The sequence below is a fragment of the Quercus suber genome, unplaced genomic scaffold, assembly GCF_002906115.3.
Source record: "Quercus suber isolate HL8 unplaced genomic scaffold, Cork oak 2.0 scaffold_622, whole genome shotgun sequence".
NCBI classification, from domain to species: Eukaryota; Viridiplantae; Streptophyta; class Magnoliopsida; order Fagales; family Fagaceae; genus Quercus; species Quercus suber.
Window position 1 is genome coordinate 140935 of NW_027070065.1, and position 27766 is coordinate 168700.

The 27766-nt window shown below is 35.0% G+C and overlaps 3 protein-coding genes across 18 annotated transcripts in view; 2 read left to right on the forward strand and 1 right to left on the reverse strand.

Annotated features, from left to right (window-relative positions):
• The first annotated feature begins 1556 nt into the window (after positions 1–1556).
• LOC112015341 (uncharacterized) lies at positions 1557–10730 on the forward strand. Its single transcript, XM_065765362.1, is given in 7 exon segments — positions 1557–1641; positions 8138–8728; positions 8731–8850; positions 8853–8949; positions 8951–9251; positions 9744–9820; positions 10667–10730. Coding segments are annotated over 6 exon segments (1248 nt in total). The 5' UTR covers positions 1557–1641; positions 8138–8139.
• Positions 6971–27766, forward strand: part of LOC112015342 (uncharacterized) — a 36039-nt gene continuing 15243 nt past the window's right edge. Inside the window, exon 1 of the mRNA XM_065765330.1 lies at positions 6971–7129. The gene's annotated coding sequence lies outside the window, so the exon portion shown is untranslated. The remainder of the gene's footprint in view (positions 7130–27766) is intronic.
• On the reverse strand, positions 12538–27659 carry LOC112015344 (putative disease resistance protein RGA3). 16 transcript variants are annotated; one of them, XM_065765373.1, is made up of 13 exons: positions 27463–27658; positions 26641–26936; positions 22913–26514; positions 21940–22023; positions 21124–21323; positions 20815–20902; positions 19320–19660; positions 17883–18862; positions 17076–17131; positions 15229–16562; positions 13982–14195; positions 13632–13863; positions 12538–13488 (listed from the first exon to the last, which is right to left on the reverse strand). In XM_065765373.1, the coding sequence occupies exons 2-5, from the start codon at positions 26923–26925 to the stop codon at positions 21131–21133; spliced, it is 4164 nt and encodes a 1387-aa protein (XP_065621445.1). In that variant the 5' UTR covers positions 26926–26936; positions 27463–27658; the 3' UTR covers positions 12538–13488; positions 13632–13863; positions 13982–14195; positions 15229–16562; positions 17076–17131; positions 17883–18862; positions 19320–19660; positions 20815–20902; positions 21124–21130. The 16 variants fall into 16 exon arrangements, with proteins under 16 accessions (XP_065621445.1, XP_065621442.1, XP_065621449.1 ...); XM_065765370.1 differs by having other exon boundaries at positions 20815–21045; XM_065765377.1 differs by lacking the exon at positions 20815–20902 and having other exon boundaries at positions 15229–15507; positions 16417–16562; positions 27463–27657.

Genomic DNA, 27766 nt, shown 5'->3' on the forward strand with positions numbered 1-27766 from the left:
ACATAACATATAAATTCAATACAAACTTAATCTTATCTATTACAAGTAAATAAGATTTATTTATTTAAAAACTAACCTAACAATTTATCCACCCTTATCTATTTACCCAAATTACTAACAAAAATACAAATTTAAAATAATAAAAAAGATATAGGTTAACAAGCAAATAAAAGTCAGAATTATCATTGAATTGATAAAAATATAAATAGTGATCCTACTATTCTAGTAATATTATAGAGTAAATATTATTATATATGCTTTATAAAAAGATGTGTTTATTTCTGCAAATATTTTACGTTGAAACAAATGAAGCGTAATTGCATTAATAAAGACAAAGAGAGGTATTTGGTATCAAATGATACCATGTCAATGGTATCAAAATGTGTGAAACTTGCCAGCAAAAAAAAAAAAAAAAAAAAAAATAATACAATAAAGATGCATAATGATTTGATACAATTTTTTTTTTTTTTTTTTTTTTGATAACATAAGATACAAAATACTTTATTTCAAACATGGATAGGCCGCGTAATCATAACCAATGTAGCTTTGCCGACCTGTCTTAGAGCATTCATAACAGTGGAGATAAAAATTTAGCTATTTGGCACCACAAAAAATTACTTTATTTATTTTACCTACTAACATGCTGCAGTATTGGATCTATTTTAGCTTTCAATACAATAAAATAATATAAACATCACAATAAAATAATATATCCATTACAATAAAATAATATATCCTCTACAATAAACAATCATTACAACCACACACACACAATCACAGCCGCCGCCACCACCACCACCACAACAAAGAAAAAAAAAATCAAGCCCACACCCACTCGACCCACCAGGCAACATCCACGCCCACCACCACGAAACCTACCCGAGCCACCACCATGAACACACCGATCTACCCACAAACCCACCCACATAAACACCGTATTGAACCCAACGACCCCCTCATGAACCACACTGACCCACCACAACACACCAACCACACCACAACCCACTGACGCTGATGAATCCAACCGACGCCGATCTACCCACCACAACCCAGTGACTATTCAACCACACCACAGCCCATAGCCCACCGATGCTGACGAACCCAGCCACCCATTGACGCCGATCTACCCACACAACCACCACCACCATCGGTGAGACATAGAGGTAAGAGTTTGAGAGAGTGAGCTTGAGGGAGTTTTGAGAAAAGGTGAGACAGAGAGACGCACGGTGAGGATAAAAGAATAAAAAAAAAACAAAGGAACAAATATTATTTTAATCCGGTTGGGGAATAAATTTTTTTTTTTTAGCTCTCAGCTACAGTGCATAGCCATAGATAGCTGTGCACGGTAGCAACGAAGCTAAAAATAAATAGTTTTAGCTCCACTGCTGGATGATGGTTTTTTGTGTTTTGGTGGAGCTAAGCATTATTTTTTTTTTTTCAAAGACAGGTCGGCAAAGCTACGTTGGTTTGCCACGTGTCCCAAATTTGAACAGGCTTAAGTCTCCAGTCCCAGGAGTCAGTCTCAGACGCTTACATATATAACGTGTCTTCTGTTTTCGGATTCCTTTGCTTTTCAAAACCCTTTTGTTTTTCCCTGTAATTTCTTCCATTTCCAAATTTCCTTTGGATTTCAATTCCCAGGTATATATTTTCCTCTCTCTATATTGCTGTGATCGGTTTCGTTTGATCATAGATCTTATTTTTAATTCCTACTACTTGGACCACTCTTAAATTTTAGTAGTTTATTGTCGATTATTTTTCACTTATTCTATAATATATGTATGTGATCTGTAACTTTTTTCAATTTGTTGCTTCATTTCAATCTCTGATCATATGGAATTTGATGCAGATCTAATCTAGATCCCCCTTTTAGATCTACTTATTCTATCTAATATGAATGTATGATTAAATTTCCAACATTTATATGATAGATATTATAATACTTTTCGTTCTGCTTAATGAATACCTTTTAATTTTGAGTGTTGCTCTGAAAGTTGAATTGATTGCTATCAACATGTTAACTATTTGACAAATTAGATCAAACCTTTGTTATCTGTTTCATTGTTTTGGTTTGCCTTTTCTTTTATAATAATAAGTCAATATCTGGTATTAAATGGGTTTGACAATTATTTGTATAACAACTTGGATGGTCCGGATTGATTAATATGGTTTTTAAAAAAATTATAAACTGAGTAATGCTTCTATTAGAATTATGGTTAAATGTCACAATTTTCTAACCACTTGAACTTTTGGGATTATTGCTAATTAATCATGGTATCAGATCAAATGGTCCTTCCTTTGAGTGGCAATGAACGTTAAGCCCATATTTCATGCATTAATCATAGATAAAATCATCTGTGTTCTTATACATACTCTAATCATCTAACAACTTTCAACATGTATTGCATGTGATTAGCAAGTGGATTACAGAATTTAATTCTATGGTTGCTACTTGCCAGTACAAGTGCCGTGGCCTTTATTTCATTTGTTAGAGCATTCACATCAGCTCGTTTATAAATTTTTCCATTTTACACGTTCAAAACCTACTTTTTCTATTTTACACACTTATTTTTACAAGACACCCACACCAGTTTGTCTATTATACACATTTATTTAAATAAAATATTAATTTCTTTGTCACACAGCCATCGACCCACACCCACAATCCACACCAGTATCACACTGGAATCCACACAACCCACCGGCAGAAAACTATAAAAACAAAATCCACACAACCCACAAAACCCACCAGCAGAAACCCAGAAAAACAAAACCCACACAATCCACACAACCCACCGGAATCCACATAATCCACAAAACCCACAAAACCCACCAGCAGAAACCCAGAAAAACAAAACCCACACAATCCACACAACCCACCGGAATCCACACAATCCACAAAACCCACTTATCAAGATCGACGCCTTGCCTTGAGCAACAAGATCGATGCCTCTGGTGGCGATGGTGAGAACGAGAAACAAGATCGACGGTTTACATTGACGCCTCCGGTGGCGATGGCGAGAATGAGAAACAAGATCGACGCCTCCAAAGGCAAGCGATGGCGATCGGCGGAAGCTAGAGGAAGAAAGATTGATGAGAGGAAGAAAGATGGATGAGATGAGAGAAAGAGAGGGTTGTGCGACTGAGAGAGAGAGAGGAGCTGAGAGTCAGGTACAGAGAGGAGAGAGAAAAAAACTATTAAAAAATCATATACACATGCTACAGTACCCGTGTAAATTTACACGGGTACTGTAGCTTGTGGATAAATTTGGAAGACTTTGCAAGATTTTAAATGGACTGATGTGGGCTGGTTTTGAACAAAAATGTGTAAATTTGAGCATTTTTTCTATTATACACACTTATACGCGGATTGATGTGAATGCTCTTAGTTCTTGCCTGTTTTCTCTATTTACTTGTTACTTCTTGTATCCTGGTTAATCTTAGGCTGCGTTTGTTTTGGGTGAAATTCATTTCCGGAAATGGTTTTCTATATTTTCGGGTGTTTGGTTGCGCCGGAAAAAGCAATTTTTCGGAAATCATTTTCAGTTGACTGTGAGTCAGGTGAAAATGATTTACGGAATCATTTTCACTTCAAATGACTTCCAAAAAACAGAGAGAAAGAGAGCGCACGAAGACAGAGAGAGAGAAAGAGAGAAAGAGAGCACCAGCACCGCGCCGAGGAGCCCAGACACGCCAGAGACGTCGCTAGCAAACCCCGAGCACCGCGCTGATCTCGCCTTCGATCGCACTACCGCCGATCTCCCCGGCGATCGCCTTCGATCACCTCCGCTCGATCTCGCGATCTAGCCTTCGATATCGCGATCTCGCACCGGCGAACCCAGAAGCCGTCGAACCCAGAACCCAGTGCTCTTCGCACTGCGCCGCGCCGCGCTGCGCTGTCGATCGTCGATCGTCGTCGACCCAGACCCATTGCTTCCTCTTCCTCGATCTCTCAGCATTTTTTTTTTTTTTTTTTTTTTTTTTTTTTTTAAGTTTGATTGTTGTTGTTGTTTTTTTTTTTTTTTGATGAACTGATTGTTGTTGTTGTGTTGTTGTTGCCGGAATTTGCTGTTGTTGTTATTGTTGTTCTTGTGTTGTTGTTGCCGAAAAATAGCATTTTCCTAATAGAACTAAACACATGAAAATATTTTTCACAACAATTTTCATAATACAACAAAACACTTAAAAATATTTTCCTTTCCGGAAAATAGCATTTCCGGAAAATAGGTATTTTCCAAAAAATATTTTACGGGAACCAAACGGACCCTTAATAACGTGTACTTAGATTTATTCTCTTTGCCTAATTTGAATTTCTGTAGAAGAATGAATTCACTCAAAAAAAAAAAAAATTAGAGGTTTACTTATTAGTAATTAATTTCGGTTTTACCATTAAGCTAAATAATTAAATAACAATTTTAACCCATCAAAAAAAAAAAAAAATTCTTAAAATAATTTTTTTTTTAAAAACGTCAAAGAGATTGATTGAAAACAGAGCATTTTCATAATTGAAAGAGAAGTAAACTCGACACTCACTACGGGAGTGAGGAAGCACGACTTTCTACTAAGTGGCTAGGGTTTTGGAGAGCCTCCCCCTAGGGTTCGAAGAAACTATAGAGAAGAACAATCACTTTGATTCTGTTTTTCATAAAAGAACGATTCATTTTCAGTTAAAATAAATGAAACATAAAAGAGATTGATTGAAAACAAAGCATTTGGTTAGTAGTATTTAATATTTATATATATGGATTAGTAGCTCCGCAACTTGCAACCATTAAAAAACTCCCAGGAATTAAGATTGCTTTTTGGATTCTCACTAACATAAGCAGCTATTTACACCAAATATTTTCCATCTGTTGGGCCTGCCAAACCGAAGGAAAATGATAGAAAAGTAGAAAAATTTATCTAGCTTTTTTTTGAGGTATTCAGCAAGAGGCAAGAGTTTTGACTTTTGAGTTTTGCCAAATGCGCTCCATCTTGTTCACATAGTATACATCCCCTGGGTCAGATATGATTCCAGGAGAGTTTGACTTTTCCATCTTTCAATTAAAAACTTCTACAAACATGTCGTTTATGATAATTGTTCTTCATTTTCATATGACAGCAAACATCCAACGTGCCAATCTATGACAAAGTCTACCTATCATGTTTGAGTAATGAGGCTAATGTTCTAAATCTTTTTTCTTTTTTGTTTTTTTGGTTGGATGAAAAATAGTGAAAAAAAATATAGATATTGCTACCTTCGTATTTGAGCATGATTATAGTAACTCCTCTATTCATTGAGAAATCAATGTGTTAGGAGCCTATGGGGACAATATATAAGTGCTCGCTCAAGTTAGTTGAGCCAAAGCTTGACTTTAGTTCAATCCAAAATACCAGTGATTTTTAGGCGATGAAGACAATAGTCCATAAGTTGAACCAATATGCATCACATTGTCACTCTTGAAGATTCAAAATTAAGACATATATCATACCAATAGTCACAACTCTAGTGGTTATGTAGTAAATCAATCATTTGGAAATAAGGTGCTTATTAGCTTGGTGGTTAAACTCACGTTTCCGACCTTCCTTGTGTAGGTTTATTGAGCATCCAGAATAATATTTAGGCACAAGTAACTTTCGAATGTTCAAATGAACTAATTAGATAAATCGGTTAAACTTAGATAAAACTATAGAATTTAAACTTGTTCCAAAGTTTTTTAAATCATCCCAAGCTTCTTAAATCATCCCAAGCCCCCAAGTAGAAAAATGTTATAAGAAATTCTCTTGAACATGTGGTTCACTATTCTCTCAATAATAATATTTCTCAACCTACTATAATATTTATTTAACAACAAGCAATATATATAGATGATTTTAGAAGTTAAAACTAACATTTAAATTTGAAAGAAACTTAAATCTTTCCACTACAAGTAAATAAGATTTATTTAAAGACTAATCTAACATTTTATCCAACATTATCTATTTACCCAAACTAATAACAAAAATCCTTCTAAAAAAAACTAATTACAAAAATAAAATTTTAAAATGATAAAAAAAAAGATACTCCTATAAGATAACAAGCACGAATTGAAAGTAGAAATTATCATTGAATTGATAAAAGTATAAAGAGTGATTCTAGTAATTTTATAGAGTAAATAGTATTATATAAGCTTTACAAAATAATGCGTTTACATTTAAACAGAACACAATATATATATATATATATATAAATTGATAGAAAAACAAAATATATTATTGGGTTAGCATCGATCACAGTTGTAAGAATAATACTTGTGCCACATAAAGTGGCACTAGCATAGCTCCAGTTGTAAACACGGACAGGCCGCGTAATCATAATCATAATGTTTTAAAATAAAAGGTGGGGCCCATAAAAGGCAGACCAGACAGGTCAGGAAAGCTACGTTGGATTGCCACGTGTCCCAAATCCGAATAGGCTTAAGGCTTAAGGCTTAGCCAGTCCGTCCCATAAATAGGGTGTCAGTGACTCTCAGACAGACACTTACATGCATATGTAACTTGTCTCTCTGTTTTCTGATTCCTCTGCTTTTCTTCTAAACCTCACAAAAAAACCCTTTTGTTTTTGCCTTTTTAATTTCTTCCATATCCAAATATTCCTTTGGATATCAATTCCCAGGTATATATTTTCTTCTCTCTCTATTTTACAGAACACAATATATATATATATATATATATATAAATTGATAGAAAAACAAAATATATTATTGAGTTAGCATCGATCACAGTTGTAAGAATAATACTTGTGCCACATAAAGTGGCACTAGCATAGCTCCAGTTGTAAACACGGACAGGCCGCGTAATCATAATCATAATGTTTTAAAATAAAAGGTAGGGCCCATAAAAGGCAGACCAGACAGGTCGGGAAAGCTACGTTGGATTGCCACGTGTCCCAAATCCGAATAGGCTTAAGGTTTAAGGCTTAAGGCTTAGCCAGTCCGTCCCATAAATAGGGTGTCAGTGACTCTCTGACAGACACTTACATGCATATGTAACTTGTCTCTCTGTTTTCTGATTCCTCTGCTTTTCTTCTAAACCTCACAAAAAAACCCTTTTGTTTTTGCCTTTTTAATTTCTTCCATATCCAAATATTCCTTTGGATATCAATTCCCAGGTATATATTTTCTTCTCTCTCTATTTTACTTTATTTATAATCAATTCTATATTTTGCTGTGATCGGTTTCGTTTTATCATAGATCTTTTTTTTTTTTTTTTTCTTTTTCTTTTACATTCCTACTACTTTGATCACTCTTTCATTTTCGTTTATTGTCGATTATTTTTCACTTTTTCTATAATAAATGTATGTGATCTGTAACTTTTTTTCAATTTGTTGCTTCATTTCAATCTCTGATCATATGGAATTTGATGCAGATCTAATCTAGATCCTACTTTTAGATCTACTTATTCTTTCTAATATGAATGTATGATTAAATTTCCAACATTTATATGATAGATATTATAATACTTCGTTCTGCTTAATAAATACCTTTTAATTTTGTGTGTTGCTCTCAAAGTTGAATTGATTGCTACCAACATGTGAACTATTTGACAAATTAGATCAAACCTTTGTTATCTGTTTCATTGTTTTGATCTGCATTTTCTTTTATAATAATAAGTCAAGATCTGGTATTAAATGGGTTTGACAATTATTTGTATAACAACTTGGATGGTCTAGATTGATTATATTTTTAGCAGTTAATATGGTTTTTAAAAAAATTATAAACTGAGTAATGATTCTGTTAGAATTATGGTTAAATTGTCATGATTTTCTAACCACTTAAACTTTTGGGACTACTGCTAATTTAATTTATCATGGTATCAGATCAGATGGTCCATCCTCTGACTGACAATGAACGTTGAGCCCATATATCATGCACTATCCGTAGATAAAATCATCTGTGTTCTTATACATACTCTAGTCATCTAAAAACTTTCGGTATGCATTGCATGTGATTAGCAAGTGGATTACAGAATTTAATTCTATGGTTGCTAATTCAAGTGCAGTGGCCTTTATTTCATTTGTTAGTTCTTGCCCGTTTTCTCTACTTTACTTGTTACTTCTTGTATCCTGGTTAATCTTAATAACTAATTCTTTTAACCTTGGAATTGTATTTCTATGAAGGCATGGCATCCTACGATAAGCCTGAAGTTGTTGAAAGGGATGTTAAGGACAAGGAGCACGAGGAGGATGACAAACCCATAGTTGTTGAAAGGGATGTTAAGGACAAGGAGCACAAGGAGGATGACAAACCCGAAGTTGCTGAAAGGGATGTTAAGGACAAGGAGCACAAGGAGGATGACAAACCCGAAGTTGCTGAAAGGGATGTTAAGGACAAGGAGCACAAGGAGGATGATAAAGAGGAAGGGAAAGGTGGTTTTCTTGAAAAGGTGAAGGATTTCATTCATGACATTGGCGAGAAGATTGAAGGAGCTATTGGATTTGGGAAGCCAACTGCAGATGTGACAGGGCTTCACGTCAATTCTATCAATCTTGAAAAAGCGGAGTTTGTCATTGAAATTCTCATAAAGAACCCAAATCCGGTTCCTATCCCTCTGATTGACATAAACTACTTGATTGAGAGTGATGGAAGGAAACTTATTTCAGGGTTGATCCCAGATGCTGGAACGATCAAAGCACATGGTGAGGAGACTGTCAAAATACCAGTTACTCTGATTTATGATGACATAAAAAACACATATTCTGAAATTAAGCCGGAAGCATCATTCCATATAGAATCAAGGTTGATCTCATTGTGGATGTGCCTGTTTTTGGAAGAATAACTCTACCACTTGAGAAAACTGGAGAGATCCCTATACCTTACAAGCCTGATATTGATATGAGAAAATAAAGTTTGACAGATTCTCCTTTGAAGAAACTGTTGCAGTACTTCACTTGAAACTGGAAAATAAGAATGATTTTGACTTGGGCTTAATGACTAGACTATGAGGTTTGGCTGTGTGATGAGAGCATTGGATCTGTAGACCTCCAAAAATCTGCAAATCTTGTGAAAAATGGAATCACTTATATTGATATTCCCATCACCTTCAGGCCTAAGGACTTTGGCTCTGCACTTTGGGACATGATTAGAGGAAAAGGCACTGGTTACAGCATGAAAGGAAATATTAATGTGGATACACCCTTTGGATCAATGAAGCTGCCCATCACCAAGGAGGGTGGTACTACCCGTATCAAGAAGAACAAAGAAGATGGTGGTGATGATGAGAGACGACGAGAGGTAAGTTAGGCCTGTAGCTCTCTACTAAGAGGCATATAGATACATCTATTGATGTCTTATGCAATTTTTTATTTTTATTTTATTTTTATTAGTATGAAAGGGTATACATGTTTTTACATGCATCATCTAAACAGTTCCCTCTTCTCTTTCGATGCCTTCTTCTGACAATATAAGCCTCTTCTTTCCATGTATTAGTTAAGAAAATGGTTGATTTACTTGGTGTCCATGGTTACAAGTGTGCAATGACCTAAGTTAATACCATCCAACAGTAGCACGCCAAATAGATTGATAAGCCATTTTAACGTTCTTATGCCAACTAGATTGATAAGTCATTTTAATGTTCTTATGCTTGCACAAGAATTAAGCTGTGGCCTTGTGGGACTGCCATTAATTTTGTGGTGAGGAGGTGAGACACTAGAAGAAAATTAAGCATTAGACGCGAAGGTATTCACAATGCTGTCCTATAAACATTGTGTCTTTTGTGCATGTCAGAAGAAAAATAAGCGGTGCCTTGTTACCATCATTTTAATGGAACAAATGAAGGAATATTTGGATGCATATGTATACAAGTGTGTGCATTGACAAATTCCTAGTGAGAAATACATGACAAACCCATAAATCTATATTTTCATGTAATAGTTTAATAGCTTCAAAAAGATGTGCATCAGGGATGTAGTTATGATGACAATAGCAACTCTACCTCAGAATGCCATTCACCTGGTGCATCTGTCTCAAATTCACCCATATGAATTGGATTCATAACATCCCTGCCTAATTTTCATAACCTTCAAGATTAACATTTGGTGCATGCACCCCATTAGATTAGAGTTTACACTTATTTGGTTGCACCTAGGGAGAGGTAAGGAAAGCATAGTGAAAAAGAAAACAAAATATTTTCCCTTAGATTATTGTTACTTAATGTTCATAACAGACCAACCTGTGACTTAGATATATTATGAAAATACTTATATGTTGCATTTTCTTGTGCCTGCAAAGCTGTGACGCTCATAAGTTTTTTACTTCTTGTGTGCAGGAATAGAGGCGACATTGGCAGGAGTGGTCATATTAGTAGCTGTGGTCTGTTTATCAGTAGTGGTCTATTAGAATAATAGATAAATAGGCACTTGAACTTGTGGTTTTTACATATAGCAGTGATGTACATCTCTTGCAAGGTGAAGTTTAGTAGTTTTATATATGTGTGTTTATGAATGTATTATTCCGACGGATATGAGGTCTGGCGCTTTTTAGCTTGTATGCCCACTCTATTGTTGAGATGTTTGAGCAGGAGATGAAATTGTTGTCTTTCACTTCTGATGTTGTTGATATTAATGAATCGACTTACCATAAGATAATACTAGCGTGCTTCATTTCTTTTCAAACATATTTGCTTTTCTTTTCTTAATCTTTATATGCAGAAATATTGATGCAATTGTGGGTCGCAGTCCTGTGTATGAGAGGGACGAGGCCATGGTGTATTAAATTTATGTGATAGGCCAAGAGCCTTATATCTTGGCTAACACCTCCGTTGTTAACAAAGACGTCTAAGTTTTAAATCCCCTCATTCTCAACTATTGAATTATCCAATATATATATGTGTGTGTGTATGGCAGGTGAACTTCTTAGAGTGATTGAGTATTCTTCAACCATCAATTTTCGTGTTACTGATAATCCAGTACCTTTACTGCTTGTTACCCCATTGTTATTAGAGAAAACTGATGGTTGAAGAAAGGCCTATAATTTTTAGTTTGAGAGTGTGTCTCGTTGGGAGTGTTTTGGTGCTAGTAGTCAAAGTGGCTTGGCAAACTTGTTCAAACTTGTTTTAGAAAAGTAGTATTCTTTATTCGGGCTATTAGTTCAGCTACCCATCATTTTTCTCTCTCTCCTTCCCCTCCCAACCAAACACTTTTCTCACTCATTTTCTTTTCTATTTTCCACTCCTCTTTTATCATTCTCTGTTTGTTTGGTTGAGGGAGTGGAAAAATATAGAGATTGAAAACGCTTTTGCTTGGTTGAGTAGAAAAGTAAGAGGAAAGAAAATGTAGTTTATATAAATTTACTTTTATTTTTCTGATACATAAAAAATAATTTTTTTTAGATCAAATAAAAAATAATTTTTTTAATCACTAAAAAATAACACAACTAATAAAACATCTAGCCAAAAAAACAGCTAATAATAAAAAAAATGTTGAGTTTCATATGAAAAAAAAAAAAAAAAGAAAAAAAAAAAAGAGCCAATCAATGTGTGACTATACCTGGAAAAAGGCAAAAAAGAAGAAGAAGAAGAAAGAGGCAGTATTAGTGGTGACATTTCCAAAAAAAGAAAAAAGAAGAAGCAATATTAATACATAAAGGGAAGGGTAGATGGGTAATTTCACATCAAACCCACTCCCTCCCCACTTTTCTCTCTAATTTTTTCTTTAAATTGGGGAGAAAACTTTTTTCTCTTAAATGGTGGGCCTACGGAGAAAAGTCCTCCACCCATATTTCTCCCCCCAACCCAACACCCTCTTCTCCCCTTTTTTCTCCCCCTCTATAATTTCACCCGTAAACAAACCGACCCTTAGTGTGCTTAACAATAAATTGAAGATAAAGTTGTTTACCATGATCTCGCCAAAAGCACGCAAAAGTAGAAGTTTAATGCACTTGGTAAGATTTTTTTTTTTTTTTTCAAAATAATCTCTTTTACACAATTTAAATTGTTTGATATTTTATTTAAAATTCAACAAATACCAAAGCCAGTTTCATTCATATACTAATGCTACAATCATGAGTACTATTCAAAAGAGAAATCAGTTTTTAACATTTCACTACATGAATGAAATTCAATACTTTTTTTAGAAACCAGAAACAGGTGAGTGTGTTTAGCCAGAAAATTAAAAATAATAATAATTAAAGATAAAAACATAAGGACATAGGAAAAAAAGAATAAATAAAATCAAATAAATATGACATAAGCAACAAATATGCTGAAGGCAAACATAGCCAATTTTACATAATCATTTCATCATGAAATGAATGATACCCAGTAAGATTGGTTTGAGATCCAAATAATTCATTACAGGCCTAGTGCTAGGCCCAGCTATTGGTAGGGTTTGATCACTCGCCTTGCCTCATAAACCTGTTTACATGATACAACCATCATCATCTTACCACTCTTAGGCATCGCACGAGTTACAAGCTAAACCAACTAAGATTGTCAATAATGAGATTGATAACAGTAACACTTACAAAATAACAAATCCACAATGGCAGTTAATTGACTTAGTATTTTAGTACTATCAATGCATTAAATCAAGTCTTTGACCTATATTATAAAGGGAGATATTCACATTCGACACATCAGTTTGGACTTTTTTCAACTTACAGGCTGCAAAAGCAGACGAGAAATATCCATGAGATATGAATTATAATACCAAAAAGAGAAATTACACCATGGCACACAGAATCCATAACATGGTCAAGGCCTTGTTCAGAGATAACTAAATATCGACATAAATTTGACCTATGGTTACCACAGACTGTACAAAGGAATTTCAATAGAATAATTAGTATCAGATCATGCATGTCAGATGGTGATGGTTTTCAGTATCAATAGATGGAAGTCAAACACTGATTGAAGCTCATTAACACGTCTCCATATACATTCAGGATCAAAATTGACATTAAAAAAAAAAAAAAAAATTTATGAGCATTGGTTGAGATCCGAGCGTGTGATGGTGAATCTTTAGCTGAATGCACATGGGTGGAAATTGGCATGGGCGATGTATTTCTAACTGAACCCATAGCCGTGTATTTGGACAAAACCTCATGTTGGAGCAAAGTCGCAGTGTCTCTCATACCACATCCATATCACCAGGAGTTCCCTTTGGATTCATTGCCTTGGATATCACTGGAGAAAGCACATCTTCCCTGGGCTCACGCTTATGCATTAGATACTCCTTCACTGAAACAACCTTACCCATATTTGCTCACCCTTATTATCTTGCTTTCCTCTTTCAGTAGCAACAGAGACAGAATAGGTTTGTGGAAAGCACTTGGAATTTCTGATACCGCGGCAAAAGCTGATGCCAAAATTTCAGTTAATGTCCTTTTAAGATTTGTAGGCATCTGTTTTTCTTTTTAATAATAAGATTGACAGTGCTTTCCAAAACATGCTTCCCAAAATTCTTATGTATTGCTCTTGGATTATGTCTAGTGGTTTCCTTGTACCCCACAGGAGCCAGCTTTGATTCAAATGCTGAAAATCAAATGATAAGGGGCATTAAGAATTAGGAACCATGTTGGAGTGTTTCCATTTTACCTCACAAAAGCAGTAAATGAATAAATAAAAAGAAAGGGGAACAAATGTGTTGAGCAAAATAAGGGTGTAAAAAATATAACCTGGGACTCCAAAGAATTCAGCATCTTCTTCATCTTCATCATCATCCAACCTAACAACCCAAGAAGGTGTGGTGCTAAAATCCTGATTATGTTTCTTCAAGCTGAGAGCATGTCAAATTCTTGGCCTTCTTCAATTTGGTGGGAACTGATTTCTTGTAATGATAAACTTGTTCCTTCTGGGTCAAGATCCTTTCGAAATGTAGGAGATGAGGAGGTAGCAACCACTTTGAACCTTATAAAAAGTGTGTTCAAGTCATGGAATTTTCATTCAAGATTAAATGAAGCCTTTAACAAATATACCAAGCTGAAAATGCTATGTATGGTTTAAAAGTGATGGTCTGAGTATTTACCAGAAACCTCTCTACCACCAGGACCAAGACACAAGTTTATGTAGGATGCTTAAACCATGATGGCATGGTTGGAATTAGCTTGGAGAAGCTTCGAAGAGGGGCTGGTAGGACGTTTAGTATTGTCACCATTTCTTTGCATGCAGTCAAGTAGAGCCATTTTCATAGTGTATTTATGCCTTCAAATATATGTTAGTTTTGTTGCTCCTTTTATCTCCTATAACAGAGAGAAATTTAAGAGAGATGAATGATGCTCAAGAATTGGCATATGGGATTCTTGCATGCTTCTGGAATACATGCATTTGTGCACATAAGCATATATATGAACTTTATAGCTGTTTCCTGGCTGCAATTAGCAGGCATATTGAGTCCTCAAATAAACGTATGCAACAGATGTGATAGCTAGATGGTGGATATATAGAGAGACTGAGAAAGCAGATGGTTCTAGCTTTTCATTTTTAAAATGAAATCAGACTTTGACCAAAGCATATACAAAATGCTGTTTCTTAATATTCGATAAGAGCCATTATTATTAGAAAACTGATAAGTCAAAACATTATAGTGACGACGATGCAATAGTAAGAAGTAGACCAGAATTCCTAGGTAAAAATAAATCCAACAAATTTGAGGGAACTGTTTCAAACAAAAATTTGAAGGTTTACATATGCTATGCAATAGAATATGTTGCAGTACATAGAGATACAAGTTTGACACAAAAATTGACGGGAAATCGCTTTAAAATAAGTGGATAGGAAATATGGTAATTTAATTGTAACTCAACTACTCTGCCTACTGCCATTTACGTTCTTAAATTTGAAATAGGAATCACTACAAGCTACACAAAACATTTGTTGAATATTACACTTAAAATCCTTGTACACTAAAAAGTATTCAAAGAGTTCTTTTAAGTACTTGAACCTTAGTCATTTCCCAGAGCTAGAAGAAGAAGTACCCAACTAAATAGGAGTAACCATTAGCACACAAACTACCAATTTTAGATTATTTTTAGCATAGAATAGGAATCAAAAGTTAATCTAGATATTTGGAACAGGGAAAATTTTGGACCATTCTGTATTGAAGTACATGACTGCTAATTGAAGAATAACCAAACTATGTAAATAGTACATGAACAACAAATTTAGTAAAGAGTATGCGAACTTAAATGTTAGAACCAAAAGGCAAGGATTCATAATAGGTATTCTTGGAACAGAGAAATTAAAAGAAATAAAGACGAGAATAAGAGAACTCACAAATTTCTATGAAACAATTTCATTGGAATCAATTTTAAATTCCCTCCATTGTGATTCTTGGACTATGAACAATCTTCTACCAATGACCACTCTCGCTGATTCCATATCCCTTGCAAAGCGACCAGTAAGAAACAAAACATCCGGCTTCAACAACCATTCCAGGATACTTCCATCTAGCTTTCCACAGAAAGGGAGCACCTCCATCATTGCAGACAAGTAGTAGCAGTTCTTGTTCTAGAATTTCAGTTCTTAAGACGATGAAAAATTACCACAGCTCCTCTGCAAATGCTCCAACATCATCAAAATTTAATGCCTCCAACTAAGGAGAAATAGGTGTCAAACTGGCCGAAGAGCTCAGGTTACAAAAAGAATATTAGGCTCCAACATCATCAAATTTAATGTCTCCAACAAAGGACATATACGTGTCAAAGCTGGCAGAACAGCTCAGGTAACAAAAGGAAAATTAGGCTCCGAAATGGGTGCTATGTGAAGAATCCTTGACATTGGGAAAATTATTCTCTGATAAATGAGAAATTTTTTGGTGGCTTTTACATTGGAAGAATTGTTAAGTGCTACATGTGGCTTACAACACTGATACAATGACATCAACACGTGAAAAGTGCATATATATCAGAATATCATGATGAATAGATGCTAAGTAACAAGTTATAAAATGTTGTAGGAAAAGTGAGAGTGAAGAGGGGGTAATTGGCATGAATGATATACTTATCAGATTTAATTAGTACTCATTTACACAATAGATATGCTGTCCCTAGTGTCCACATGTTAGTTTTAGTTTTTTAACATCCCATGCTCCTAGCAATTAGTTTAATATATACATGTCAGCAATTAAAAGAGAGAAAGCAAAGGACATTTGTTCAGGTTAAGCTAGAACAATAACAGACGCATAGAATGACTTTCAAGTCAAAGAGTGTCAAACCATAACTCAGTGATCTGACAACTCAATCTAACTCTATATAATGATTTGGTGACATATGAACACTAGTTGACCTACAGACTTTTACATAGACTAACAATTTTGTTTACGTAGATATGCACAATGGGTGGAATTCTCACAATAGATAACCTTGTTAAGAAGAACTTGCCTCTTGTTAATTGGTGTTGCCTATGTTAGTGTGATGAGGAAACTGTGGATCATTTATTGCTCCATTGCAAGTTTGTCCATACCTTGTCAAGTGAAGTCTTCTCTTTATTTGGGATTCAGTGGGTGATGCCGAAGGCAGTAGTCTCTCTCCTTCTGCATGGTGGAATTGGCTGGGGATTCAATCTTCAAATGTTTGAAATATGATTCTAGCGTGTCTTATGTGGTTAACCTGAAAGGAACACAATGCTCAAACATTTGAGGACATTGAAAGAACTGTGGACCTGTTGAAGTCTTTGCTAACTAGGACTTTGTTTGAGTGATCTCGTATTTGGAGTTCTACGCATTGTACTGCTTTGTCTAATTTTCTTAATTTTGTTAGCTTTTCCCATTGATTTGTTTGTACCCCTTTTTTTGCAGTGAGTTTACTATCGTAAACTCATTGTACTTTTCTTATCAATAAAAATTTTATTACCTATCAAATATATATATATATATATATATATATGCACAACCTTTTTTTGCAGTGAGTTTACTATCGTAAACTCATTGTACTTTTCTTATCAATAAAAATTTTATTACCTATCAAATATATATATATATATATATATATATGCACAATGGGTATAGAACCCAGTCACTATACAAATATATATAAACTGAATTGGATCTCGCAAAGCACCAATTAAGAAGTCAGTTATAAACACACATCTGGAATGGTAAAGAGAAAGCAGACCTCAAGTACCTTGGCATCAGTTATCATCAACTTGATCATTTTCCCAAATGGAATCTTCTTGCAAGCTTCATGAGTTAGCCAAAAAAATTTAAATGTGTTAGAAACCTTCAAAAGCTAAAACTGATATATAAATATATTAGAACCATCAACACTTTCAGTGCTGTCTAAAACTTTATAAGAAATTTAAGCTTTGCTTCCACTAGTAGAACTGGGGGATCACATAACTTAATGGACCAATAAAACTGACCTTCCAACCCAAACATGGAAACTTAAATCTACAAGACCTTCCCCCACCCAATGTCTAATCTCATTCTTATGCAACCCAACTCCACTTTGCCCCAATAAATTCACTCAAATATACATAGGAATTATGACCAAGCCCAAATTAACAAAATCTATTTTCCATCTTTTAGAAAGCCCTAGAAACAAGAACTGGTCCATGTATTATATTAGAATTCCAGCTCATGAAATTGAAAAGAATGAGTATGTTTTCATCAATGGACATAATCAATTTGACACCAAGAAGTGAAGGTTACAAGAAATGCTGAGAAAAAGTACAAGTATGTATGTTATCTTAAATGGACAAAAAGCAGGCTCTGATAATTGCCAGGACAACATGCATTTTTGAAGTGCAAAGTTGAAGATTTTTGCAACATTCCAGTAATCAGAGTGGTTGGTGAGATAAATTTCTATTAATTAATTCAAGAAACATTAATCTAAAATATATATTTTTTATAATTAACCTAAAATATTAAGATATGACATTTAAGAGTAGGAAATGGAATATACTTGTAGTCCAGGTATAAGTACACTTACTAATCATCTCTATCATCTTCAGAGTCATCAAATTCTACATACTCAGATTTGTCATAGTCGTCAAAGTCTCCAGAGTCCTCAGAATCCTTCCCTTTGATGTATTTTCCATTGATTTTGATGTTTAGAATATGGGAAATCTGGAACCACTCAGCGCCGCTCCCTTCTACACATCTTTTCTCTAAATTGCGGCAATCATCAATGTGCAGATGTTTTAAATTGGCGAGGTGTAGAATGGGAAGAAACATCAGCTTTTTGTAGTAGTAAAGGCACAGCTTTTGAAGAGAAGAAAGATAGCTTAACCAATCAGGCTCAACCAATCAAGCAAAGCTTCCATTCTGTTAAATTTCTGTATTCGCATCTCTTCAAGGGCAGTGAAGAGTTGAATTTCGTTCGGGAGAAAGTTAAGTGTAGGACGCCCATGGACGTGTGCGAGTATCGGATGAAAGGATAACGCAGAATCGGAAAGCATCCAACTCTTCAATAAACCCACTGATTACCAAAGTCTTTAAGCAGCCATCTCGCTGCGAAAGCTTCAGTCTTAGATCAGGACAGTTGCTAAGTTTTAAATTAGAGAATGAAATACTTCTCCTAAATCTGGAATTGATTTCAGATTTGGACAGTCAATCTTCAAATATTGAAGAGATGTACAGAATTGTAGCCCACTGGGTAGTTCATCAATATCACACCCTATTATCTCCAAGTGTTGAATAACTGACGGGACACCTGGCAAATACCTCAGTTCCCTACAGTACAATAAGAACAATTTCTCAAGGCAAGGAAACACCACCAACACCTCACTCGCGCTTGTCAACTCCTTTGCATCCTTCCACTCTTCTAATCTAGGCATCCAGTCCAATTTGGGTATTCTCAATGCCGGAAATAATGTAGTATTTCTGTAACTTCCATCACTGTAAAAGTATAACTCACTTCCTATACTTCTTACCTTCAGCTAAACACAATAGATATGCTGTACCCAGTGCCTGCATATCAAGGCAACATATTTAACTGATTGAATAATCTTTTAATTCTTTCAACAATGAGAATCCATGTGTTGTTAGTTTTGTTAGCTTTTTAACATCCTAGGGTCCTAGCAATTAGTTTGTCATATCCATGTCAACAACTAAAAGCGTCAAAGCAAAGGACATTTCACACTGTTCAAGCTAAGGAATAACAATACTAGACACACAGAATGACTTTCATATCAAAAATTGTAAAACTACAATTCATCAATCCAACTGTACTCAATCTATACATTGTTTTGGTGACATATGAACACATATCTGGAGTTCACATGCATGCACAACTTTACATGGACTAAAAGTTTTGTTTATGCAGATATGCCCATTGGCTACAGAACACACTGACTATATAAATACAGTTTGAAGTAAATTATATATACAAATCCCAAATGGTAAAGAAAAAACAGATCATATGTACCTTGGCATCAGTTGAATTGAGTTGATTATTTTCCCAGACGCAAACAGATCATATGTACCTTCATATATTTGATAGTTTGCAAAACTCAGCACTCTATCAGCAGTCAGCAACAATCACCTCAATTTCGTTGGATTCATAAACAAACTTCTCTTACTCATCACAGCTATAAGTAGTCCCTGTGCAATTCTGATTATCAGCCCAACCCCAGCTTCCTCCTTGTCCTTGAAAATTGCTCTCTCAATATTAAGTATATACATTCCTCCTCTGCTCATCAGCTTGCAATTATAATCAATTGTTCCGCCAGCTGGAAACAATAGGCATACTGTCTCAATTGCATTTGCCTACACATGACATCAGTACAATTATGTCATGAATTAAAGAGTCTTGGGAAAACAGAATAGAGGAATGAAAATATAGGAGTCAACCAGAAGTATGATTGCCTATTTCAAAAGTATGCTCAAAACAATCATGGAAGATCCAAATAGAGTCCTCGATCTCTAAAGCTCCTTTTATCTCTTGTGGGGACTAACTACAACTGACAAAAGGTTTCATCTGTGATGAATGGCACCAAAGGTTTCATCTCAAGACTTAAGTGGTCATTAATTGTCTATAGTTTCAAAAAATAAATATTAAACCAAGTAGAACCTGAATCTATGTGATCTGTTTTTGGTTAGCATCCTCAATAACCAATAACATCCAACTCATTCACAAGAATCACAACTTACCCATTTGTTAAAATAAATAAATACAAAATAATTAAGAAACTAGAAAAGTTATGCATAACCAGGCACTTCAGTGAGATATTAACATTTATTGCATCTTGCCTTTTCTAAAGTGCTATGGAAGTTGCCAGAATGTTTCAACAACATGGTCAGTTTATAGATACTGGTCCATCAACATATATGCAAGTGAGTGGGATCTATCCTCCAAACAATTGCATGATCTAGATCAATCAGAATGGTCACCTGTTGGGTATGAAATTAATGTAAAGCTTACAGGAAGAAAACACCAAAATAGATGGAAAACCTTAATTGAATCTAATTTTATGGAAGTTAATGGACTTAAGAAAAGGCTTCATAGTCTTTTACTCAAGGTTTCAAAGTGTTGCAAATATTGTATTCACTCTCTCATTCTCTCTTCTCCCAATTTTTTATTTTATTTTATTTTATTTTTTTATAATTTGTTGTTATCTTTAATTATTTGCTCATAGATTCTGAATAATTAACAGAGAAACCTCGCAGGTGATACCCGGGTGTAAATCAACCAGTAAAACGCCATGAAAATCATAGAAAAGGCAGCAGGCAACTTCAACCACTGCAGCTGGTGCTAGTGGTGTGTCACCTTCACCCACCACACAAAACAGTAGAGATTATTTTAAACTTTTGACCATTAAGATCTAAAAATTGTTAAACTTTTTTGGCATGAATGATATACTTATCAGATTGAATTAGTACTCTAATTATTCAAATATAAGAGATGATTTGAGAAAACTTACCAAATCTTATGAGCTTCCATTAGCTTGTGGCTAGATTAAAACTCCATAAGTAAATTAATTTTTCCTCTGGCTGAACACAATAGATATGCTGTTCCTAGTGTCCACATGTTGTTAGTTTTTTAACATCCCATGCTCCTAGCAATTAGTTTTTTAACAATTTTGTTTATGTAGATAGGCATAATGGGTACAGAACCCAGCCACTGTACAAATAAATATTAACTGAATTGGATCCTGAAAAGCACCAATTAATTAAGAAGAAAGTTATATGCATGTATCTGAAATGGTAAAGTGAAAGCAGACCTGAAGTACCTTGGCATCAGTTGTCATCGAGCTGGTTATTTTCCAAATCTGAAGTACCTTGGCACCAGTTGTCATCGAGGTGGTTATTTTCCAAACCTGAAGTACCTTGGCACCAGTTGTCATCGAGTTGGTTATTTTCCAAACCTGAAGTACCTTGGCACCAGTTGTCATCGAGTTGGTTATTTTCCAAGATGGAATTTTCTTGCAAGCTTCATGATTTAGCCAAAAAAATTAAAATGTTAGTTACTCATGGACCAGTAAAACTGAACTACCAACCCAAACATGAAAACAAAAATCCGCAAGACCTGCTCCCACCAAATGTCTTATCTCATTCTTATGCAACCCAACTCCACTTTCCCACAATAAATTCACTCAAATAAACATAGGAATTATGACCCGACCCAAATTAACAAAATCTATTTCCAACTTTTACAAAGACCTAAAAACAAGAACTGCTCCATGTATTATTAGAATTCCAGCTCATGAAATTGAAAAGAATGAGTATGTTTTCATCAATGGACATAATCAATTTGACACCAATAAGTGAAGGTTAAAAGAAATGCTGAGAAACAGAATGAGTATGTATGTTATCATGAATGGATTAATCTAACAAATTTTATGAGCATTGGCTGAGATCAGATTTTTTGCAACGTTCCAGTAATCAGAGTGGTTGGTGAGTTAAATTTCTATTAATTAATTCAAGAAGCATTAATCTAAAATATATATTTTTTATAATTAATCTAAAATGTTAAGATGTGAAATTTAAGAATAGCCCTTCTAAAAAATTACATAAATAAATTGGGGGCCAGTAGGAATGGAATATACTTGTATTGAGAGTCATCTTCAGAGTCGTCAGAGTCTTCATCTTCAGAGTCGTCAGAGTCTTCATCTTCAAAGTCATCAGAATAGCTGAGAAAAAGAATGAGTATGTATGTTAACATGAATGGACAGAAAGCAGGCTCTGATAATTGCCAGGAGGAAATGCATTGTGAAGTGCAAAGTTTCAGATTTTTTGAAAAATTCCAGTAATCAGAGTGGTTGGTGAGATAAATTTCTATTAATTAATTCAATATGCATTAATCTAAAATATTTATTTATTTTTATAATTAACTTAAAATGTTAAGATGTGAAATTTAAGAATAGCCCGTTTTAAAAAAAAATTACATAAATAAATTGGGGGCCAGTAGGAAATGGAATATACTTCTAGTCCAGATATAAGTTCACATAACTTCATGGACCAGTAAAACTGACCTTCCAACCCAAACATGGAAACTTACATCTGCAAGACCTTCTCCCACCCAATGTCTTACCTCATTCTTATGCAACCCAACTCCACTTTCCCACAATAAATTCACTCAAATAAACATAGGAATTATGACCCAGCCCAAATTAACAAAATCTATTTTCCATATATAAAGCCCTAGAAACAAGAACTGGTCCATGTATTATATTAGAATTCCAGCTCATGAAATTGAAAAGAATGAGCATGTTTTCATCAATGGACATAATCAATTTGACACCAAGAAGTGAAGGTTACAAGAAATGCTGAGAAAAAGTACGAGTATGTATGTTATCTTAAATGGACAAAAAGCAGGCTCTGATAATTGCCAGGACGACATGCATTTTTGAAGTGCAAAGTTGAAGATTTTTTGCAACATTCTAGTAATCAGAGTGGTTGGTGAGATAAATTTCCATTAATTAATTCAAGAAACATTAATCTAAAATATTTATTATTAAGATGTGACAATTAAGAGTAGGAAATGGAATATACTTGTAGTCCAGGAATAAGTACACTTACTAATCATCTTCAGAGTCGTCGTATTTGTCAGCTTCTTCATAGTACTCACAGTCGTCATAGTCGTCAAAGTCTTCAGAGTCCTCAGAATCCTTCCCTTTGATGTATTTTTCATTGATTTTGATGTTTCGAATATGGGGCATCTGTAACCACTCTGCGCTGCTCTCTTCTGCACATCTTTTCTCTAAATTGGGGCAACGAGCAATGTGCAGATGTTTTAAATCGGTGAGGTGTAGAATGGGAAGATACATCAGCTTTTTGCAGTAGTAAAGAGACAGCTTTTGAAGAGAAGAAAGACAGCTGAACCAATCAGGCAAAGCTTCCATTCCGTTAAAGTTCTGTATCCGCAGCTCTTCAAGGGCAGTGAAGAGTTGAATTTCGTTCGGGAGAGAGTTAAGTGTAGGACTCCCATGCAATTTTAGCCTTTTGAGGGACGCGTGCGAGTATCGAATGAAAGGATAACGCAGAATCTCTTCAATAAACCCACCGATTACCAGAGTCTTTAAGCGGCCCTCTCGCCGCGAAAGCGTCAGTCTTAGATCAGAACAGTTGCTAAGTTTTAAATTAATAAGAGAACGAAATAGTTCTCCTAAATCTGGAATTGATTTCAGATTCGGACATTCCTCAATCTTCAAATATTGAAGAGATGCACAGAATTGTAGCCCGTTGGGTAGTTCATTAATACCACAGTGCGCTATCTCCAAGTGTTGAATAACTGATGGGACACCTGGCAAAGAACTCAGTTTACAACAATCCCATACTACCAACTTCTGAAGGGAAACGCAGGAGTGCAGTGATTCTGGCATTGATTTCAGATTCGGACAGTCCCCAATGTTCAAATATTGAAGAGATGTACAGGATTGTAGCCCGTTGGGTAGTTCATTAATATCACACTCCGTTATCTCCAAGTGTTGAATAACTGATGGGACACCTGGCAATGACCTCAGTTCATAACATTCCTGTACTACCAACTTTTGAAGGGAAACGCAGGTGTGCAGTGAGTTTGGCAAATCTCTCAGTTTCTCACATTGAATTAAGGTCAACTCCTCAAGGCAAGGAAACACCTCATCTGCGGTTGTCAACTCCTTTGCATCCTTCCACTCTTCTAAGCTATCCATCCAACCCAATATGAGTATTCTCAATGCCGGAAATAATGTAGTAGTAGTAGTATTTCTGTAACTCCCATCACTGTAAAAGTAAAACTCACTTCCTATACTTCTTACCTTCTCCATGTAATATATTTCAAGAACCCTAAGACAGGGTAATTGCCCCAGAGTGGGAACTTCTTCACAGTTCCAACAACGCATCAAATTGATCTCAATCAAATTGTGATATAGCGAAGACAAACCAACCCATGATGGGAATTTCTTTCCAAGATACCATTCGATTCTTAAGCTTTTCAAATTTGGGTGAGGCTGGAGGCCTTCCAACACCTTTTCATCTTTATCATACCTGTCCTCTTCTGCTCTATTCCAATGCCAGGATAATTCCAAGTCGAATATTTCCTTTTCATTTAATTTTGCACTTTTGGCTTCTTCCTCATCTTTCACGTACTCCAGATTCTTTATTACTATTTCTCCTTTGAGATTCTTTAAAGCTCCCAATTCTGTAATCCGATAACCATCCTCTGAACCCACACCAAAAAATGGCAATGTTTGAAGGCAAGTCAACTTACTCATATTTTTAGGTGTTTTTATATACAAATTCCTATAAATATGAATATGTCTTAAGTTAATCAAATTGCTTAGGTCTTCCGGAAGCTCTCTTACATGGCTGCCTTCAATTCTTAAAGTTTGCAAATTGTATAGTTTGGTGATGGATTTTGGTAGTTGCTTAATTTGGTAGATGTCAAGAAGCCTCAAATGTATTAATTGCTCAATTGAATCCGGTAACCTATGGCTTGATAATTTTAAGACACGTAAGCATCTAAAATTTGATAACATAATGTCAAAGTTGAAATTTTCTGAAATTAACGTTCGCACCTTTATGAAACCATCTCCACTAAATGAAGTACCTGGTGCTGTTTTGCTATCAAATCGGACAAATAAAGGTTGTATGCTAATAACATTATCCACAGGCTCTCCCTCCAAGATTAGAGATTCAGATTTTGATATTGAGAGTGCAAAATCATGCACCAAATCATGCATTTTGCAACTAATAATATTACCGTAGTCATCCATTCTAGCATTTTGGAAAAAGGAAGTGGCCAACAAAATATTGAAATACATGTTACCAATATCTTCCATCACCATATTAACTTCTTTAGCTAGTTCAAGGAACCCTTCAGCCATCCAATATTGAATTACTTCATCCTTTTTCATGTCATAATCTTTAGGGAATATTGCACAATATGCAAAACATCGTTTTAAAGATGGTGTTGGAAGATGATCAAAGCATAACTTAAGCACATGAAAGATGTCACTATTATCTTCATCCAACAAATCCCAAACTTTATTATTTTGAATCTCTAGCCATTTGTTTTTATCACATTTAAATCTCATTGTTTCCCCTAAAACTCTTGCAGCCCATGGAACCCCTCCACATCTTTTAGCAATTTCCCTGCCAATAACCTCCAAATCTAAAGTTAATGGAATTCTTCCACTTGTGAATGTTCTTTTCTTGAATATGGACCAACAATCATCTTTTGATAATTTTTCCAATTGATGTTTGGGATGTGTCTCCATAATTTTAGCCACATTGTCACTACGGGTTGTAACAACAATATTATTTCCTGTACTTGAATTAAATTTTAACAAGTAACCCTTTAAGGTATCCCATTTCACATGATCTTCCTCCTGCACGTCATCAAGTATGAGAAGATATTTTATTGCCCTCAACTTTTCTGCACATATTTGAAGTATTTCATCGCTCAAGTCTTCTTCAAGAGATATAATCTCTCCTAAAATCTCCTCAACATTGAAATCTATACCAACATTTACCCATGCTAGTACATCAAAATGTTTCTTTATTAGTTCATTGTTATACACAAGTTTTGCTAAAGTTGTCTTTCCAAGACCTGCCATACCCACTATAGGGAGAACAGAAATAACTTGTTGATTGCTTGAACTAATAAGTACGTTTACTATTTTCGTGACATCGTATTCTCTTCCTACAACTTCTGAATCATTGAGGAGGGGATCTATATTCATGTCTGAGCTAATACTGGGGATTGAATTCACCAACTCCATTCTAAGACCAAAGCCAGCTACATCATGCACAATTTTATCCAATAACTGTTTGATGGTCTTAACTTTATCAGGATTGCAAAATGAAAAGCTACGCACCTGATCCACCATTAGATTTTGAGTCTGTACCTCTTGCCAAAAACTTTCATAGCTAAACTCGTCTAGCACATTATCAGCATCATAAGCTACATCTCGAAGCTTCATTAACCAGATCCTCACGGACTCATCACTTGATTGCCTCTTTTGAGCATCATCTAACAAGAATTTAATCTTGAATAATGTTTCAAGAAGATTTTTTAACTCCACCTTGAAACTCGACTCAAAACAGATATTCTCAGTGGCAATTAGTGAAAACGCATTGGCTATTAGTCTTTCCACAACATCATTGAGGACAATTTCCGCCATATATCCTTCCTTATCCTGGAAAGAGAAAATAGTATGAAAAGGTTTGCAAAGGGTTAATTAAAAAGCATTGGTTTTATTAGAAATAAATAACTATGTATAGAATTGGGACTAGATAATCACTTGAGAGACAATTTTTCTCACCTTAGTTTTTAATTTTGAAGCCGAGGTTGATGCACTTTTAAGTTTTTTGTTGGTCCCTTGAGTTGCTTGAGCTTCTCTTTTTTTTTGAGTTGCTCGAGCTTGGTTTTGAACATCCAGAGGCACAGCATTACATGCCACAATGTCATGACCTGAAACTCCAGCCAAGTGTGCTTTAATCCTTGATGCACCTCCAGCAAAATCTCGTTTACAAAAAATGCACTTGAATTTTAAACAGCCATTGACTTTCTCAGCATGAGCCCAAAACGGATCTCTCCCTCTACCCATACTTCCTTTTCCTTGGCAATAAATAAATAAATAATATCAAAATCAGATATAAATTATTGTGGTGTGTGATTGTATAATATAGTAATCCTATTTGCAAACTCTGTATAAGTATCAGTTCTCCACAATTGTTACAATCCGTTCCTTCATGTAGTGAGCATGTACAATCGATAAACAAAGGTGGCTGTTTCAGTTGTATCACAGGCTACAGAATTGGACCTAATATATTAATCCTAGAAGAGAAAATAATCTTCTATTCAGCTACTTTTCCGTGTTGGTCTGTCTTCCTGTTAATGGAAGATATCAAACTAAATTTATCCTTTTTGTTTTTTGAAGTCTGTATCATTTTCGATCATGTTAACAAATAGTACAGCCCTCCCTCAGTCTTTGACTCTTTGTTAGTTGAGGAGACTAAAGATGGAAGGGCTTATTGTCTTTCGTTGTGTTAATTAAACTATTACTTCAGACAAGAAATAAAAGGAAAAGGAAAAGGCAAAAAAATAATAATAATAAGAAAAAGGCATGTTAGAGTGCACTTACTGTAGCAGTAGTAGCCAGAAAATAGGTAGATACAGTCAATAATGGAGGTCAGGAAGAGGAAGAGGAAGAGGAAGAGAGAAAGAGAGATAGATAAAGAAGGTAATAATAGACTGAAGAGCAAGAGAGAAAAAAATGTAATAGCTTAATCTTAATTTGCCAAATTTGCCAGCTTGACGGTGAGAAATTTATTAAAAAGCAAATCAACCTGCCTCTTAAATCTTAATTTATGTTCACTAACGCGTCGATTCCGGATTCATGGCTAAATAAAATATCCATACTTTCACATCTCAAAAGCCGTGATCAG